The following is an 18,486-nucleotide window of genomic DNA, read 5'->3' on the forward strand; positions in this document are numbered from 1 at the left end:
TAAATTGAAATTGAAATTAAAATTGAAGTTGCTATCGTACTTGCAGCTGCGGATCCAGCGTCCCGAGTCATTATCACCGATTCAAGAGAAGCTTACCGCAATTTTGAACAGGGCCAAATTCCAGATCGTGCTTTCCAAATTTTACACAGTTGTGAGTACCGGGATTTCCCAACCCGGCGCACCATCATCTGGGCCCCAGCACATGCGGGGATAGAGGGAAATAAGGTAGCGGACACTACCGCCCGCGCGCTTAACCACCGGGCATCGCCTCTCCCGCCGCCTGATCCGGCTACTGATTTTAATCCGGCTATTACTTTTCGGGAGATCTCTCTCCTGTATCAAAACGCTCACGGCCGATACCCACCCCCCTGTAAAGGCCTCAATAAGGCAGAGGAGCGTTGGCTACTTCGCCTCTACACCAACACGGTACTGTGCCCGGCAGTGCTCAAATATTTCAATTCGGCCTTTTCGGGCGAGTGTCCACACTGTGGGGAAGTGTTTGCGGACACGTATCACATGATGTGGGCATGCCCTGCCAATCCTGCTTTCCCACCCCACCCCCACCCCACCTGAGAGGACTGGGAGGCTGCCCTGCTCGGCTGCTCAACTCTCCAGGACCAACGAGCCCTGGTGACAAGAGCCCGGGCCGCCGCGGAGGCCACAGGGGTCCCGGACTAGGGATCCCTCCTAGTGATTGTGAGGGCCGGGCCCTTCAGGCACGGTCCAAGCAATACCTCTGTATATAGTATAAATAAATGTTTACCACAATTACTACGCATGCGAAAGGAGGGCTATATAACGCGCTTGCCTACACCGTTATCGTGCTGCTCCCAGTGCATTGTGCGCTAACTGCGACAGCCATGACGTCAAACAAAGCATAACTGCAGCTTTTCGCTTGTGTATCCAGGCTTAACCAGAGCTAAGCCACCGCCTAATTTTTTTTTATATTTTTTTTTTGGGGGGGGGGGTGATTTTGATGTTCCCAACTTATGCACATAAAGGTTTGATATAAAAGCAGTCATTGCTGAAGATGTCGAGAATTAAAAGTTTAACAATGAACGGACAGCAGGCTTGGCCAGAATAAAAAAACGACTGAAACAAGAACTCTGTAGTTGAACACTCTTGCGGTCTAGTTGGCTCATTTCAGTAAAACGTAGGACAGCTCGAACCAGACAGAGCAGGAGACGTGGAAGCGAAAACTACATATGTCTCCGGTCTTGTCTGATTCGTCCACTCCTACCTTTTATTGAAATGAAACGAGAATGATTTTTAAAGAGTAATAATCAAAGCCCGCGAGTAGCAGACGTCTAAATATAACATGAATTTATTATCTACTCGCGGTGAAATGAAGCGTTGAAGAGGTAGTTCATTTCCTTACGGGGCAGGTCATGAGAGAAAGCAGTGTCAGTTGGTGTGCCAATATAGACAAGTAAGAGTACTATCTCTTTCTGGGGATGAGCGGCGGAATTTTCGTTGTGAGTCAGTATTGCTAGTTTTTTTGCCATATGTTCCATTTTACAAGAGTTCTTTGCTCAAAATCTGTGTCTTGGTTAGCTATCTTTGTTAATAGCGCAGTTTAAACTCGCTTTGACTTTTCTTTCTCTCGCCAGGCCGAAAATTTATGGAGTGCACTGCTTCTGTTTGAACGGTATTGTTATCGGTATTGTTCATCATATTGAGTGAATGTGCCGTAATGCTCAATCTCCACGCTATCAGAGTGGTAATGTCTCACAAGGCCATCTAAGGTTATTTGGCTTTACTCTTGGGATGATTTGTACCAAATTCTCTGAAAGATATAAAGAAACTACACAGACAAGCAAGAACTGCAAGATATTGTGCTAGCTTCCAACTGACATTTATGCAGCGAAGCAACATACAGACTCCAAAGCAACATACAATAAAATACAAAATAACCAGGAGCACACTACACCCGAGAACAGAAGCAAGCTGCTGCCGAGAGGAGGACCGCGTCACATGAGAAGCTCGCCTCTGAGAACCACTGTGGCGTGGCCTCCGACTTCGACGCGATGTCCGCCAGCCGGAACGCGGAGGTAGAGGTCACCACCACGGGCCGACGCCTGGTGGGCTGTGAAGGCAAGTGCAGACGACACTGGCTTATTCGTAGGGTATCAAAAATTTGCCTTGCCAGACACTCCGAATGCTGCATCATTGCATCTCCCTTACCTACCGCCGCTGGTACTCCGACAGGCGTTTTATGCGAAGCATACTACTTTAGCTACCATTTCAGCCCTTCACCGTGGTTATGCGCCTCCAAATCACGTGATACATGACGTCACACCACGTGAAACGATGACGTCACGACAGTGGAGAAACGGGGGCCCACCTCGCGCCGTCGCTGAGGTTGTGCGCCTCCAAATCACGTGATACATGACGTCACACCACGTGACTTGATGACGTCACGACAGTGGAGAAACGGGGGCCCACCTCGCGCCGTCGCTGTGGTTGTGTGCCTCCAAATTACGCGACACGATGATGCTTCGCATTCTCCAGGCTTAACCAAGTTAAGCCTCAGCCATTTCTAAATTTCCACGCTCCGAACACGAAAAAACCTTAAGCTCCATTTTACTACTTGCTGTAGAGGAGTGAGAGCGTGAGTCGATGACTTATAAGAGCTGTTAAAGATGGGGTAGCATGGTTGGGTGCCGGAGAGGGAATGAAGGACGTCGCAGACGAGGATGCGGGAAAAGACAAGGAGAGAAGACTTTATACAATTAAATTTACATTATTTACAAGGGAGCTCGGTAACGAGACGCTCACTGCTGGAACGCTGCATGAGGAGAGCACATGATGAGAGAGAGAGAGAGAAAACTTTATTTACAAAGGAATTCGGGGCACGCCCCTGGGTCCCCGCAAGAACCCCAATGCACTCAAGTGTTTATGTTCCTGAGGTCCATAACACTGGCAGCACGGCCGGTGGCGATGGTCTGCACGGCCGGGTCCTCCGAGTGCAGCAGGGTCTCCCAGTCCTCCCAGGTCTTGAGGTTCTCTAGGTCCCGCGGGGGAGGGTCCGCCGGGCAGAGGGAAAGGATGTGGAGGGAAGAAGCGAAGGGTTCTGGGCATAGGGCGCAAGCAGGAGTGGGGAAGGAGGGATGATAGTGGGTTAGGGTAAGGGGAGAGGGGAGAGTATGTGTTCGTAATCTGCGCCAGAGTGTTGCGTGTCTGTTATCTAGGGAGGGGTGGGGCGGGGGGTAGAGCTGGCGAGAGGCTCTGTATGCCTGGGTCAGCTCACTGAATGAGTGCATGCGATCCTTCGTGAATCCCCGATCCGAGGCCACCTGAGCCTGGTTTAAAGAACCTCGGGCTAAAAGGTTGGCGGCCTCGTTTCCGGGATTCCCGGAGTGCGCAGGCACCCATATCAGCTCCACTTGGCGGGGCGGGGGTGCATCGGGCGAGTCCAGTATGCCAAAAGCAGGGACATGAACTCGGCCTCGAGCAAAATTTAGAATCGCAGTTTTAGAGTCAGTTAAAATATACCGGGCTTCCGTGCGGGTTATAGCAAGTGCAATGGCGGCTTCCTCTGCAGCCTCTGGGGACGTATCTGGAGGGAGAGGTAGTGTGAGGAGGGTGGATGAAGAGGAGTCCACCGCAGCTGCTGTCGCTTCATCACCCGTGCAGGCAGCGTCCACCCATACGGCGTCCGGCTGGGGGCCGTACGCTCGATGGAGTGCCTTCGCACGGGCTCTGCGGCGCTGCTCATGGTGGGACGGGTGCATATTCCTCGGGAGCGGCCTGATGAGAAGCTCTCGGTGAAGGGATCGTGGAATGGCGAGAAGGGTTGGGTCGTTGGCCGGTATTTTGATTCCGAGGGAGTCCAGGATATACCGACCTGTGGAAGTTTTTGTGAGCCTGATGTATTGGGCCTGTCGGTGGGCCTCCACCAGTTCCCCGATCGTGTTGTGGAGGCCCAGGCCTAGTAATCTGTCTGTGGGTGTGTTGAGTGGAAGATAAAGTGCTACCTTGAATGCCTTGCGAATCAAAGCTATTCATTAAAGAGTCTCTCTCTCTCTCTCTCTCTCTCTCTCTCTCATCCAAAGCGTTTATGTCATGTTTGGATAGTTGTAAGTATGGGGTAGTGTACAGTACACGGCTGAGGACAAAGGCATGAATGAGGCGACATAGGTCGCGCTCCTTCATGCCTCCATGATGTCCCGAAACCCTGCGGATGAGGTGCGATATCGCGCCTGCAACCTGCTTGAGTTTCTTGAGGGTAGTGGTGTTTTTGCCATCGTTCTGGATGTGCAAGCCCAATACACGGAGGGTGCCAACCTCAGGTACCGGGTAATCATTCAATTCAATGGCAATGGGGGAGCGGGGACAGCGGTGGTTTAGGCCGGATGAGGAGCAGTTCGGACTTCTCTGGGGAGCAAGACAGTCCGATGGTCCGTGCGTAATTTTGGGTGAGGGTGGCTGCTTCCTGTAAGGTGTTCTCTATGTCGCCGTCACTGCCGTGGGTGGTCCACAGGGTGATATCGTCGGCATAAAGAGTGTGCTTGAGGTGGGGAATAGTTGCCAATTTCCGGGCGAGGGGTATGAGGGTTATGTTAAAGAGAAAGGGGGAAAGGACGGACCCTTGAGGGGTGCCGATACTCTGAAGTGTGTAGGAGGTGGAAGACAGAGGGCCGAAGTGTATCTCAGCCGTGCGGTCAGTCAGGAATGCTTGAATGTAGGCATACGTGCGCACACCCACATTCAATGGGGATAGAGCAGTCATGATCGCCTGATGTTCAATGCGATCAAAAGCTTTGGAGAGATCCAAAGCTAAGACTGCCTTGGTGTGACCTGGAAGAAGCGGGTCAAAAAGGTCGTGTGTGAGTTGCAGCATGGCATCCTGTGCGGATAGATGAGGGCGGAATCCCACCATGCTATGCGGGTAGAGATTGTTGTCCGCCATGTGACTTGTGAGTCTCGCTAACACAACATGCTCGAGGAGCTTCCCGAGGCATGAGGTTAGCGAAATCGGGCGAAGGTTTTGAATGGTGAGTGGTTTGTTGGGTTTTGGTATAAATATAACCTTCGCGTGGCGCCAGGACTGCGGGAGGTTACCCTCCCTCCAGCACTGGTTGAAGTATTTCGTAATGTGGGTGATCGATTGGTCATCCAGATTACGGAGCATGGAGTTTGTGATTTGGTCTGCACCAGGTGCGGAGTTGGCGCGGAGAGTCAGGAGGGCCGCTCTGACTTCCGTCTCCGTGATGTCGGTGTCGAGTGTTGGATTTGCTTGTCCTGTGTAGTGCGGTAGAGGTATGGGGCCGCCTGGAGATGTGTACATGGTTTGAAGTGTGTCTAGAAGGGTGTCGGGATCGTCAATGTGTTCATGTGTGAGGCGTGTCACGTGGTGCTGTGCTGCTGATTTGGTGCGTGTGGGGTCAATGAGGTGTCGGAGGAGTTGCCATGCACGTTTGCTGGACAGGTTTCCGGCGATGCCGTCACATATCTGTCCCCAGTTGGATCGACAGAGCTCCTCAGAGTGCTGTTGGATTTGTGTCTGCAGCGCGGCCAGCCGCTTTTTAAGCGTTCTGTTGTGTTTGTTGCCTTTCCAGCGTTCCAGGATGCTGAGCCATCTGATGAAAAGCCCCTCGGCCGTTGTTGTTGTTGTTGTGGCTGGGAGAACGATGAGAAGGAAATTGCACGGGCCTGCCTACTGGCTCGAGCCGAGCCACCACCGTTGCCGCGTGCAGATAGAGAAGAATTAAAAGATAAGAGGAAAGAGAAAAAGAAAAGAAAAGACGCGCGTCGCAGCAACAACCGCGTCCGCCGAAATGGACACTGCTGAAAAAATGGCTGAGGCTTAACTTGGTTAAGCCTGGAGAATGCGAAGCATCATCGTGTGGCGTAATTTGGAGGCGCACAACCACAGCGATGGCGCGAGGTGGGCCCCCGTTTCTCCACTGTCGTGACGTCATCGTGTCACGTGGTGTGACGTCATGTATCACGTGATTTGGAGGCGCACAACCACAGCGACGGCGCGAGGTGGGCCCCCGTTTCTCTACTGTCGTGACGTCATCGTGTCACGTGGTGTGACGTCATGTATCACGTGATTTGGAGGCGCATAACCACGGTGAAGGGCTGAAGGGGTAGCTAAAGTAGTATGCTTCGCATAAAAAACAGCTAAGCGGCCGAAGCGGCGATCTCTCCACCACCTCTCCCCCCCCCCCCCCCGGCCATACGCGCTGCCGAGGTTTTAAAGTGTTCCCTTTCCCTAGGTTGCCTAGATGGGGGCCGGGCCTGCCGAGGAAGGAAGTTCTCTTTGGCACCAATCACAAACACACTTCCTGAGGGATCACACCGCCGTCACGCGCTGGGAGAGGGAGAACGATGCCTTCCACGTAGCGCAGACGCCGGAATGTCAACGAGCGGCGTTCCCGCGCATTTAATGCGTTCGAACGTGCGTTCGCACGCGGTGTAGGGAGACGCTCGCTCAAAACTTCATCCGGGCAGACGGACGCGGCTTCCGTGGGCAGGCGCTCACCCAACGCGCATCTCGGGGCCAGTCGGCGTTCCGCTGCAGCCATGCCGTTTTCTTCCTCACGACGAAGGCGAAACGTAACAGAGCGTGAGTCGATGGCTTCTGCAGGTGTGCGATTTTCATCCTCGCAAGTCAACAACACTTGTCTCTAAGCCGTCACCTCGCTCTCGTTAGTTCCATGTTCGGCTTAGTCGTGTCCGACGGAAAAGTGGTCCCGATGGTAATGCTGACGCCGAGGTCTTCTGTATCGGTAGCTAACTGCTTTAGGCCCAGCTTCTCATTAGGCTTAACCACGCGGAACAAAATTTTTCGACAAACTTCACTCAGCGCACAACGCTGCAGGCTTTTGTGAGGCAGCAGGATCACGGCTGGCGTTTCAATAACTGGCAGTTGTAGGTCGGTGGCGGCCGGCGTGTTTGTCTATCACTGCCGCCCAACAATGCCGTCGGAAAATTTGGATCGTTTCTTGACCGGTAATTTGATCTCTGGCGTAGGCCAGCCAGTAGACGGCCCGCCTTGGTTCCGTCAAACGGAGATCTCTATCTCCCTTTTGTTTTCCCTATCATTACAGCAATCCACCCACATCTACATCATATGGTGCCCCTAAATCTTGCCTCGGGGGTGGTGGCTTTCAAAACCTTTGACCATATTAAAAGAATGCCAATTGTTTGCTCGATGAAAAAGGGGAAGCCGCGCACAGACATAAACTTCACTGTCCATTTTTTTTTTTTTGTCTGGGGAATTCATTCTGCCCACTCGTGCGCGCTGAACATGCCACGGGCAACAATCCCGCCATCAGGTACCCTATCACATTAATGCAGGTACGGCAGCCTTGAATGATTCTGGACACTTCCAAATGATACAGGGAATGCAACACAGAAGCAGACATACTAGGTTAACCACTTAGTGGCACAGTGGGATAGCATTTGCCAAGTACGAGAGTGTGTTAACCGGGAACCGATTGAGTTTGCAATACGTGCAGGCACCCTCTGAATAGATCGCGTGTAAAAGTGTAAACGCTAATAAGGATTGCCACCCAATCCTTGAGAACAAACCTCCTGCATGCAAGGCGGATGTGGTCTAGCATATACGCAGCAGATGCCAAGAACCCGTCGTTTAACTTCACAGTTCTGAATTGTTGCGTTGCAGAGCTGCAATGTATGTACATTGTTTAGTCAAAGACAACAACGTGCACTGATTTCACCGCAAAAGAGACCGAGCTCATCAAAATTCGGCAGTAGTTGTCAAGAATGGAGTCCGCTACACTAACACCACAGCGGGCGGTCAATTAACAAGTTTACCAAGGTGGTCTAGTTGGCTTGCAATCGCATATTGACAGCACAACAGGCAGAGGGCAGGGCCCCGTGTTCTCTTTTCTTTATGTAGCTGAGTCATTTCGCTTTTCTCCTGAGATAACGACGTTTAACTTCTGGTTTAGTGACTGAATGTGTCGTGTGATTTAGCTGAGGACTAATTTTGTAGCGAGAATAGCTATACCTTTCATCTCCTCTTTTCCCAAAACGGCTGCCCAGTAAGGACCGAGAACAGCATGAGCAGACCCTGAAAAAAATGGGACCAGAGAATTTTAATAGAAACGCACGACTCTTTACTGCATAGTGGCGCACAACGGTATCGCAACCCATCGCTTTAAACACTCGACAGAAAATATTCACAGGTTATTAATGCGATTCATGAAGCAAAGTATACGCCAGGATTAGTGTTTCCTCTTGACTCAACTGGCCAGAACTAACCCAGAAATCACAGTGTGTGGCGCCGTAACACGTCGCCACTCTCCCTACCTCTCGACTCTGATTGGTGACCGTGGTTTCCCGTTCGACATCCGTCTCCTCCGATGACTCAAAGTCTACCTCTCTCTCCACTTATATCTGCCCTCTACCTCCCACCTTCTTTTCCTTGTATCTATTTTGCATCCTCCTCCCCAAGGCTTTAAACGCCGCCGCGGCAACGCCAGACAATTCTTGCGCTGATACCAGTTCTAATGCGAACGCATTAAGATGCAAAGTGGTGGGCTATAATACGGCTTGGCGCACTAAAACTGCGTTGGCAGTGATGGTTCCACATTTCGCTTTTACATTGCGTCTTAGAATTTTATTTTACCGTCGCTTTTTCATACCGCCGTTACCTGGACATTTGATGGATGGCGGTCTTCTTGAGGGTACATTTGGGTGGAGGGTAAAGGTAGGTACATAGGTCGTAGAGGCAGCCTCTCGAGCATGGGGGCGGATGGTAGGCTGTAGGTGGATGGGTGGTGGGCTGCTGTAAGTTTTTCGCTGAAGCCTCAGCTTAGACTTCACCCATTTCAGGCCGTTAGGCGCTAGACGGCGCTTCTGAGGGCACAGGCTTCACTCGCCAAGGCTTCAGAAGCCACTGCCGTTTTCAGATAGTGTAGCTGTCGCTGCCAACGCAGTAAAGCTTGTATTCTCAGTTCATAACTGTCACATGGGTATAGAGTTGGTAGGATGGTAACCCGCGTGGTAAGGCCACTCGACCGGTCCTCACGTGGGGTGCTCTGGCTAGAGGTAGACCTGGCTTACCGCACACAGGGTCTTCAGGGACGCCGTCCCATGGGGCGAAGAAGCGCGAAAAGAAATCGTAGTCGCCGCCGCCACCGCCAACAGTGACAGCGACACCGAGCAATCGACCGTCGTTCTGGACACGCAGCATTGCCGTAGGGTCCGGTCTCAGCGCCTCCAGGTGGCTCCTGCGTGATTAGATCGTGTGGTGCGAACGCGCTTATGTATATTCCTTCATGATTGTAGCACGCAGGCCACTGATAGTGGCCGGACAGCGAGGGTTTATCACAAGCGCGTTTCAAATCTTCTACAGCAACATCTACTGTAGACCAGTGAGCCTTACTGAAGAAAAGCACAAGCATTTAAAGTTAATTTTCGTGTACTCTAGAGAAAGACAATCTCCTGTTGTTAAGAACCACCCGAACTCTCACTGTCTACGCATAAAAGTGCTTCCTTCCTTTTTCATCAGTTCTAGCCATCTGTGTTGTTCGCCAGAAGCGAAGGCAAAAGATGAGTTAGGGTCCTGCTCTATGTGTGCGCCACGAAAAATACAGCCGTCAAGTAGCGGCGAGCGCTAGGCAGCGCTGCACGGCAAATGCGTCGTGAAAATGTCGTGTTTAATCTCCGAGCGGCACACGCTTCCCGAGGGTACTACCGCAGGTCAGTGTATAAGAAGCGTGAATCATTCCCACCTGTTGCAGGAGTCTTGTAAGCGCACCATCAGTATCTTCCCTTCGGCTGAATACCGAAGCTCAGCCGCCGGGACACCACCGAGCACAGCCTGCGACAGCGCAAAGCTGCTTTTAGGGCTCGGCGGTCTGCCCGCACTCCCCAATGGTCAAGAATCTCAGTCTGTAACGAGAATCTTACCAATGCTCGAAGGGTTAGTGTACTGCGTCATATTGGACATCGCCAACCGTCCAACTAAGTGCAAGAAAATGGAGAAGACCACAAGGGAATCTTATATTGGTTCTCGCTAGTGAAAATGTAATAAAAAGTGTCACGCGCAGAGTGAGATGATTAATGTGATTTCGCAGAAGATGTTTAATAATCCTTTTTTGGATGTCAGTGCAAGTTAAAGAACCCCAGATTGTCGATATTATTCCGGAGCCCCCCACTACGGCGGGCTCCGGACCCTCCACATGCGGGCCCTCCACATAGCCTCTCATGGACGGACGTCTCTCATAGACAGACTGCCACGGGGCTGTGAGTGGTGCGCCCATCGTAGCGCTGCCACCAGTAGCAGCTGTTGGGGGCATCTGTGATCGATATCACCCTTATTATTACATAGTATTCTTAAAGCCACTATAATGCTCTCAGCTATACATTTAAGGAAATCTTTGCGTCTCGGTTGATGTTGGTTAATGTCAGCGGTTGCAGACGCCGACTACCATGAGAAAGCGAGATTCCCAGATCGAGGAATTGCGTTTCATATTTGTACTGCCGGGTTCCTGAATGCCACAGCCGGGCATTCGTTTACTTGAACTTTGAGCTTTCCATTGCCTTAAAATAGAAACGGTTAACAAAAGTCAACAGACCATTCCTTCAACATTATTACTCGTATCTAGGAAAATCACACATATTTATTCCTTCTGCGTGATTTAAACGTAAGATATCACCACTGAGAAAAGACGTCTTGATCAGTGCTTATAAGCGAACGATGGTGTAACTTAGCCTCACCCAGTCAAAAGAGATCATTGGAGTCAACTGGGTTCCAAACTGGTTCCAATGCGACTGAGACAGAATACAACTGGTTCCTATTGGAATTGTTCCCTTTCTATAGTCTAAACTGATGCGATTCAAAATAAGACAAATGCGGTTTCGAACTGGTTCGAAAAGGACTTAAAAAGAACACATTTAGGTCCAGTTGGAAGTGCTCTTTCAATACGAAGGACAGCAAAAGAGCACAAAAGATTAATGTCCTGTAGATGCGTATTAAGCTTATATTGGTAGTGTGTGGCTGCTGTTTTTTGTTGTTTTTGTGTGTGTCATGCTTACTTGTTTCTTCGGCTTTGCAGGCGTGTGTTCTCATAATTTCAATTTGCTTCTGCAAATTTCATTCCAGAAAGGTTGAGCGCTTCCGTGAAGTCCTCGGGAGTGTTTATCTTTGGCTTTAATTACTGCTGTAATTAAAGTTTCAGCAAAATTTTGCATCTTGTGTACTTTATTGGACAAACTTATCAAAAGGTACATTACACGAGTATCTCCCGGATGCATTACTGCATAATGCTGATTTGGTCCAAATGGCTGACTAGAACTGGATTGCTAAAGCACAGCAGGGGAAAAATGCAATTGCTTCCAATTGTAAAATTACAATGTGTGTTTTTTTTTTGTGACGACAGAAATCCTCACGGAGGGGGAACAGGTTTTCCCCAACATAAACTCTTGTGCAACTCTCTCTACAAGGCACAGCACAACAACGGGAAAAAAAATCGACGCGCAGAACGCGGCATCACATCCAGCAAGCGCTTAAAATCGTTGTTGCCTTCTGGCATTTTCTCTCACAATTGTGTCGTGATGGAAGTCAAATTAATAGCAAGAATTTTAAATCAGGCAACTTTTTATGTTCGAAAGCCGTGCTCGGCATCAAATTTATTACTGCACACGCTGAGAGACCAGGTTGTGTTCCCGCTGAAATTAGGCTGCTACCTTAATGCCTTAAAATAGGCAAAGTGAGGTAATAAAAGTTAAGGCACCCTCTGAAAGTGACCCGGCAAGGTCGACACCAACAAAAACTCGATGTCGTCACCTTTCACCTGAATTACTGCCATCACGGCGGCTCACAATATGAAAAAACGACCTTTCACACTCACGTCGAGGAGGTTCCGGTACTCTGCCTCTTCCTGTCGGCACGGGAATCGGACCGTCAGTGGTGGAAGCATGCGGAAAATCAGAGCAGAGAGACAAAATTTTCACCTTCACTGACAAGCAAAACATTAGCTTAGGGCCGTTACAAAAATTTTTTAGACAGTCTATAGACTGTCCATAAACATCTGTCTCTTAAAGTCTATAGCCTCTCTGTAGACAAATCCTAGAGAATCGTCCATAGGCAATACAAATGCTACAGAGAGTCTATTTATTATCTACATTTTTGTGGCCATACACTTTTGTTGGCTTTTATCTACAGACAGTCCATAGACTATGAATAAACAAAAAGAAGTATCTGTAGGAAGGCAATAGAGTCTATAAGAAATCTATAGGCGAGGCTCCGCGGGACCGCTTCTTGGTTCTGCGACTCGTATATGCATTGCACTCCGACATGTTAATTTAGTAGAGCAGTGTTTTGCAATGCAGCTTGCTGTCTATAAACACGTGCGCCTAATTACTGCGCCTTCCTTCCTTCGAAGCGAGAGCGCAGGCGCGCAGTGAACGCTGCCCGTTCCTTCAGCTTGCTCTGGGCCCGAACCCGCCTTATGCGAACGAAGCGGACTTAACACCCTCCATTGGTATCCCAAAACAATGTAAGAGGCACGGCGCGCACATCTTTATGCTACGCCTTTCTTAACGCCACTATAGCACGTTTCTTTCCTTCACGTGCCTACAAAGCACCAGTGGTGCTAGGGAACTTCAATCTTTTCTTCAAAAACAAAAAGTATTGCCTGCCTTCGAAAAACGACAGACACTGACCACGGTCACCGCATTCCTTCGTGGCAAGTCAAGCAGGATGGCGCCTTCTTGTCCTTTCGATGCTTTGAGCACACCACTCTTGGTGTGGAATTGGAGTTCTCTGGATGGATTACCTGCAAAGGAGTGTTTCAAGGTGCTTTTAAGAAATGCACCTAGCTTTAAACGTTCGTTAATTGGGGCCCGAACGCACGCGTCAGTTTAGTTATATAGCCTAGCACAGACGTAGTACCACGGTCGCCTACTCTATACGCTGAAATATAATGTAACACGCGCTACGGACTCGTGCGACCGCTGCAGGCCTGGAATTCTGGCATACATGCCGGGGCTGCAAGGAGATTTGATTCTATCACTACTCGAGTGCTCCATTAATTTTTAACGCCGCGGGTGGCAAACTATGCTCCCTCAGCCGGTCTCTGGGCAGAAGAATGACGCTCACCTGTCGATCACGCGAAATTACGAGATGCCGAATGGCAACATATCGAGTACGTAATATACACACTGCTAGCGCGTTTCACAATAACTCGAAGGAACGCACGCGGTTGCTAATCCAAATGATTGCAATCTCGACTTTTCTGAGAGGCTTTTCGAGGAGCTCTCATTTAACCATGGCATATATGTGTGAATGCTTTACTCAGGCTTCTATGATAAATATTCACCATTTCTAATGAGATAACAATCGGCCGCAGCCAAGAAATGCCCGTGAATACTGTATCCTGAATATATTGAAAAGTTCGAACAATGCCATTGGAATAATGCGCGTCCGGCACGGAGCAATGTGCGAGGAAAAGGCCCGCTTTCCAAACTAGTGATATCCGCTGCCTTGGGCAGTACTCTCCTCAGAATGACTAGGCAGCCATGCTTGCAACAGCAAGTCAAGACGGAATTCTGGGAAGCTGTTCTAACTCAAAAAACTTTCGTTGCTAGCTGGCCAAGGCAAGTGCTAGACTGAAGACCGCCGCATATTTGTGCATGGAAATACTCTACTGAAACCCCAATGACGCCATGGTCATACCGGTCTCTCAATGGCGTGCTAACCTCCCCTGGCCTGACCTTTGGTTTCTCCTTGTGCAAACACTTAGGAGAAGTGTGCAATGCAACCGCCACCTGTTTAATTGCAAAGTGTATGCAATGAAACTGCCACAAAGAAAGCTATTCTGTTTGTGGTTTCTTTTGTTTACAGTAAGCTTTGAGCAAGGGACCACACGTTAAAAGCCAAGACAAGTGTTACATAGCAGCTTTAATCAGTGCAGCCTAGCCGGTAACGGTGTCCAGAATCTCCGCACGACAGCACTGCCGCTGCCCTGCAAGATAGACTTATTTCATGATACGGCAGAGGTGGATGATGTCCTGGATTCAACAAAAGAGACAAAAGGAGAGCAGAGTGGGTAAAGGAACAAACGCAAGTTCAATCAATCATTTTATTTCCTTAGAAAAGGAGGAGTACGGGACTAAAAGCTCGAACAGCTTGACGAGGTCCCGACCCCTTGTTAGTTGGCATGACAGCAGGATGACGGCCAGTCTTACACAAAAATGAAAAAATATCACAAAGCAACGGGTAATACAGAATGAAACAAGACGGCAATCAATCGGAGAGCAACAAAAGGTAATACAGATAAATCAACACACATAAGCAACATTAGTGAACAAAATTAGGCGAATAGGAAGGCATGGTTTAGTCTTGCGAATGAAGAAGTTGACAAAAACGTTTAATGCGACAGTTTCGGTTTCTGCAGGGATCAAAATTTTGTCGGTCTAGTAAGTTTAACAGCGAAGGTAATGTATAAGATACAGATTGTTCATCATAGGAGGTTCTCGGGGTGTGTACAAACCACATTTCTTTATGTCGGGTCTGACGAATATTTGTGTTTTCTTGGAGTTTTGCCAGATGAGTTATGTAATCAATGCCAAACTTTACAAAACCTTTGTAGCACAACATCAACCTGTAATTATAAAAACAAAACACAGGAAGAATTTCATATTTTGGAAAAAGTGGTTTTGTGGAGTATGTATAATGGACATCAGCTATGTAACGTACAGCTCTTTTTTGTAGCAAATGTAGTTTCTGCAAGTTTTTCACGCCAGTTGGGCCCCACACCACAATGCAATACTGCATGACAGATACCACCAGTGCATTGTACAACATTAATTTTACCTTGGTCGGGAGAATGTGACGCAGACGAGCAATGACACCAATGGCAGATGACAATTTTGATTGTAGGTGATCGACATGCTCATTCCAGGTAAGGTGCTTTGAAAAATGCACCCCAAGGATGTTAACGGAGTCCACTATCTCTAACTGCTCCCTGCCCAGACACAAATTCATATTAGTTGTCAACATCTTACCTCTAGGCGTGTACAAGATTACTTTTGTTTTCTTCGGGTTGATTTTTAAAGTTTATCGCGGACCAGCGTTCTAAGTCAGACAGCGTCTTATTAGCCTTTATTTCTAGATCTGTTTCCACGTTGCCTGTAATAAAAATGGTTGTGTCATCGGCATACGAAACGAATGTAGCATTATCTGTGCAGCTTGCAATGTCATTTATGTAAATTAAGAATAAAAGTGGGCCCAAAATGCTTCCTTGCGGCACACCAGTGGTAACTGCCTTCCGTGAAGATATTGCGTTATTGGCATCTACAAACTGTGACCTGTGGGACAGATAAGATGACAAAAGCGAGTGGGCGATTCCACGCACACCATACATTTCTAATTTGTTAAGAAGAATGGAATGATTAATTAAATCAAAAGCCTTAGAGAAGTCTATATATATGCCTAACGCCATATGCTTACACCTGAACGTGTCTAAAATTATTTCTTTTTGGTTCAGGAGGGCTGTTTCCGTAGAGCGATGCTTTCTAAAACCATGTTGAAAGTCTGCAATCAAATGGTGGCGGTTGAAGAATGAGAGTAATCGCTCATGCATTATCTTCTCAATGCCCTTAGAAAATACTGGAACTATTGATATAGGCCGATAATTATTCAGTGCAGTTTTATCACCGCGCTTGAAGACGGGAACAACTCGGGTGATTTGCATCCTCTTAGGAAAGGTACCTGTTGATAATATTATGTTATACACATGGGCAAGAATAGGGCTTATAATATCGAGCACAAACTTTACAGGGCGAATCTGGATACCATCGGCATCTAGTGACTTGCTATTGCTTGTAGCTCTGATACATGAAAAAACTTCAAGAGAGGTAGTGGGAGTAAGGAAAAGCGATGCTCCATTCCTGTTTACTGGAAGAAACTGAGCGTAGTTAGTGAGGCTGTGTTCTAAGTCCTGTTGCGGTGCTTGAGTAAAAACGTCATTAAATGCGTCTGGTACTGCATCTCCAGAAATTTGCTGCCCATCATGTTTCAATATATCAGGAATAGCTGAGTAGGGGCTAGGCTGTAACAAAGCATTCAATTTGCGCCAAAGTACATCACTTCGCTGGTTAGCAGGGTCACTAAATATTGCTAAAAAATAAGCATCTTTGGCAGCTCTAAGTTTTTTTGTTAAACTGTTTCTGTATTTCTTAAACTTCTTAAGTAAGGCTTCATCTCTAGATTTTACAAATTTGGCATATAAAAAATGTTTTTGTTTAATCATGTCAAGAAGCTCAGGGGTCAGCCAAGGTTTCCGCGCTTTTGATGGCCTTGTAATTTTTTTGCGTGGAAAGTGTGTATCATATAATGGTTTAAAAATATTAATAAAAGCGGAATATGCAGAGTCACTGTCTTGTGCGCAATAAAGGCTATCCCAAGTTTGCTGAGCAATGGCGTGGCGAAAAGCCTCCAGATTTGATGGCGTGATTGACTGAACATAAACTGGTTCCTTAGTTTTCTGAATCAAATGATTGATCTTACTTCCTAGTAAAATGATGCCTAGATGGTCACTGATATCAGTGTACAGAACGTCGGCCTTTAACGAATGAATATTAATATGTGATATGAATACATCCAATAAGGAGGCACTGTCAACAGTCACGCGTGTTGCTGTAGAAATTGTATTCGAAAAACCGCAAGTTGTAATTAGAGTCTGGAAATCCTTTTGCAGCGGAGAAGATGACAGCATGTTTATATTGACGTCACCTCCTAAAATTAGATTCATTTTTTCTTCTGTTGCATAACTAAAAAGCGTTTCAACGAAAGCAAGAAAGCGGGTGGCATCGCCTGATGGTGGTCTGTACACAACAGAGAACAAGTTTGTACGGTTTTGTAGTGTTAATACCTCATAATCAGAAGTTATAGCGGTGAAATCGTCGACTGGTTCAGCAACAATATCATCTTTGAGCAAAAGCGCTACACCGCCCCCTCGCTTATCATGTCGACTACAGAAGAACGACTGATAACCAGAAAGCCGGAACAATTGTGATGTAGGCGTTAACCAAGTTTCGGTTAACATTATGACTGTAATCGGTATCCTAAAGCTATGTATTAACATGGTCAGTTCATCTGTCTTATGTGCAAGCGATCGAACATTTTGATGAAAAAATGTCATTGCTGGTTTTTTATCTGATATAAAATCTTTTTATAGTTAATGACATTTTAAAGTTAATGACATTTTAACCGAAATCGAGGAGAAATTGGCATGGGCAGGGCAAGTAAAGCGAAGGGTAGATAACCTACGGTCGTTAAAACTAACGGACTGGACTCCAAGAGAAGGCGAGCGTAGGAGGTGTCGACACGAAGTCAGGGAAGCGGATTAGACTAGGAAGTTTGTGTGAATAAGTTGACCGCAGCTGGCACAAGACCGCGTTAATATGGTGTGCGGGCTTTGTAGTTTTTCCTGCAGTGGACGTAGTTAAAACTATGACGACGATGATGATGACAACCTTATTTCACAAAATTTGGCACGCATTAAAAAGAAACAGCGACGCGCGGAAGCGATATCGCCACCGCGCGCCGCTAGAACAGGGTAGGAGAGAAAGAAACCCCTGAGAGCGCCTAACCTTGTGTGTGTTGCTGCCCTCTCCACCTCTCTCGCCGGCGTGTCGCCAAAGGAATTACGTCAGTGCGCGTCTTCGATTGTTCGAAAATGTTTGAGTAGATTTTGCTCATTGTCGACTTGAGCGTGCTAAGTGGTGCCCTTTCCTCTTCGCTCGCGCATCGGCGGCGGCGCAACGCATGAAGGATCTGGAATGTTCTCGAAGCCAGTCTCTGTGCCTGAGCAATGGGGACGCATATCCGGCGCAAGAAAGAGAAGGAAATTGTACAGCTGATACTGTGTGTACGTGGGCGCCTGACTTCGCGCGACGAACGAAGAGACGCGCAGCGCGCCTATATATTAAGGGCGTTGGCCGCTGTCCGTCAGCCCGAGCCGCCGTTCAAGCTTCAGATGAGCGCGCCTGCTCGACTCCCGGGTCAACACCATCGCCCAACCACGGACCAGCGAGGTAGCGTACCTGCGGGACGGCGCCGTCTTGAGCTTCTCGTCGTCGAACTGTCGCAGTGCCCGGTGAACAAATTGTGTTTAGCTTGTTTGTCTCTCTCTTGTGTTAGTGCACTTTAGGTGCAATAATTCTTTCGCATTGTGATCTCTCTCCAGTGTTACTCTGCCCAAGTTGCATTTCGTTATAAATCACTTTGTATGTGTTCGTACGAGTGATTGTAAAATCCTCTGTATCGTCTCTTTGCCGTATAAACTTTGTTTTGTTTGTGAACCTTCGGCTCCGACCCATTCTCTGGCTTGCGACCAGCGAAAGCTGCCCCCCCCCCCCCCCCTTGCCTCCTTTGTCACTCTGTAGCTGGTCTCTGGTTGAGCTTGCCACGCTGAGTCGCGGGCATCTCCTTGGTGACCGAGACCGCTACCCCCACACACTCTAAGGGTGTCTGGAAACGCACGCAAAAAGTGCGCG

At 48.3% G+C, this 18,486-nt stretch overlaps 1 protein-coding gene across 1 annotated transcript; it reads right to left on the reverse strand.

The window, feature by feature from the left end:
* Nucleotides 1-7,090: 7,090 nt before the first annotated feature.
* LOC149360219 (phenazine biosynthesis-like domain-containing protein) lies at nucleotides 7,091-11,903 on the reverse strand. Its single transcript, XM_089567809.1, has 5 exons — nucleotides 11,835-11,903; nucleotides 9,714-9,802; nucleotides 9,043-9,209; nucleotides 7,985-8,047; nucleotides 7,091-7,125 (listed from the first exon to the last, which is right to left on the reverse strand). The coding sequence occupies exons 1-5, from the start codon at nucleotides 11,901-11,903 to the stop codon at nucleotides 7,091-7,093; spliced, it is 423 nt and encodes a 140-aa protein (XP_089423935.1).
* Nucleotides 11,904-18,486: the final 6,583 nt, after the last annotated feature.

The sequence above is a fragment of the Amblyomma mixtum genome, chromosome 2 (genome assembly GCF_055824585.1).
Source record: "Amblyomma mixtum isolate Tamu chromosome 2, ASM5582458v1, whole genome shotgun sequence".
Classification (NCBI taxonomy): Eukaryota; Metazoa; Arthropoda; class Arachnida; order Ixodida; family Ixodidae; genus Amblyomma; species Amblyomma mixtum.

Coding starts and splice junctions, on each gene's coding strand:
- LOC149360219 (XM_089567809.1), bottom strand. CDS start 11,903: ATGCTTCCACCACTGACGGTCCGATTCCCGTGCCGACAGGAAGAGGCA. Junction 8,048..9,042: donor CCCTGAAGACCCTGTGTGCG/GTAAGCCAGGTC, acceptor CATTTTTTTCAG/GGTCTGCTCATGCTGTTCTC. Junction 7,126..7,984: donor GGGAAAAGAGGAGATGAAAG/GTATAGCTATTC, acceptor ATATGGTCAAAG/GTTTTGAAAGCCACCACCCC.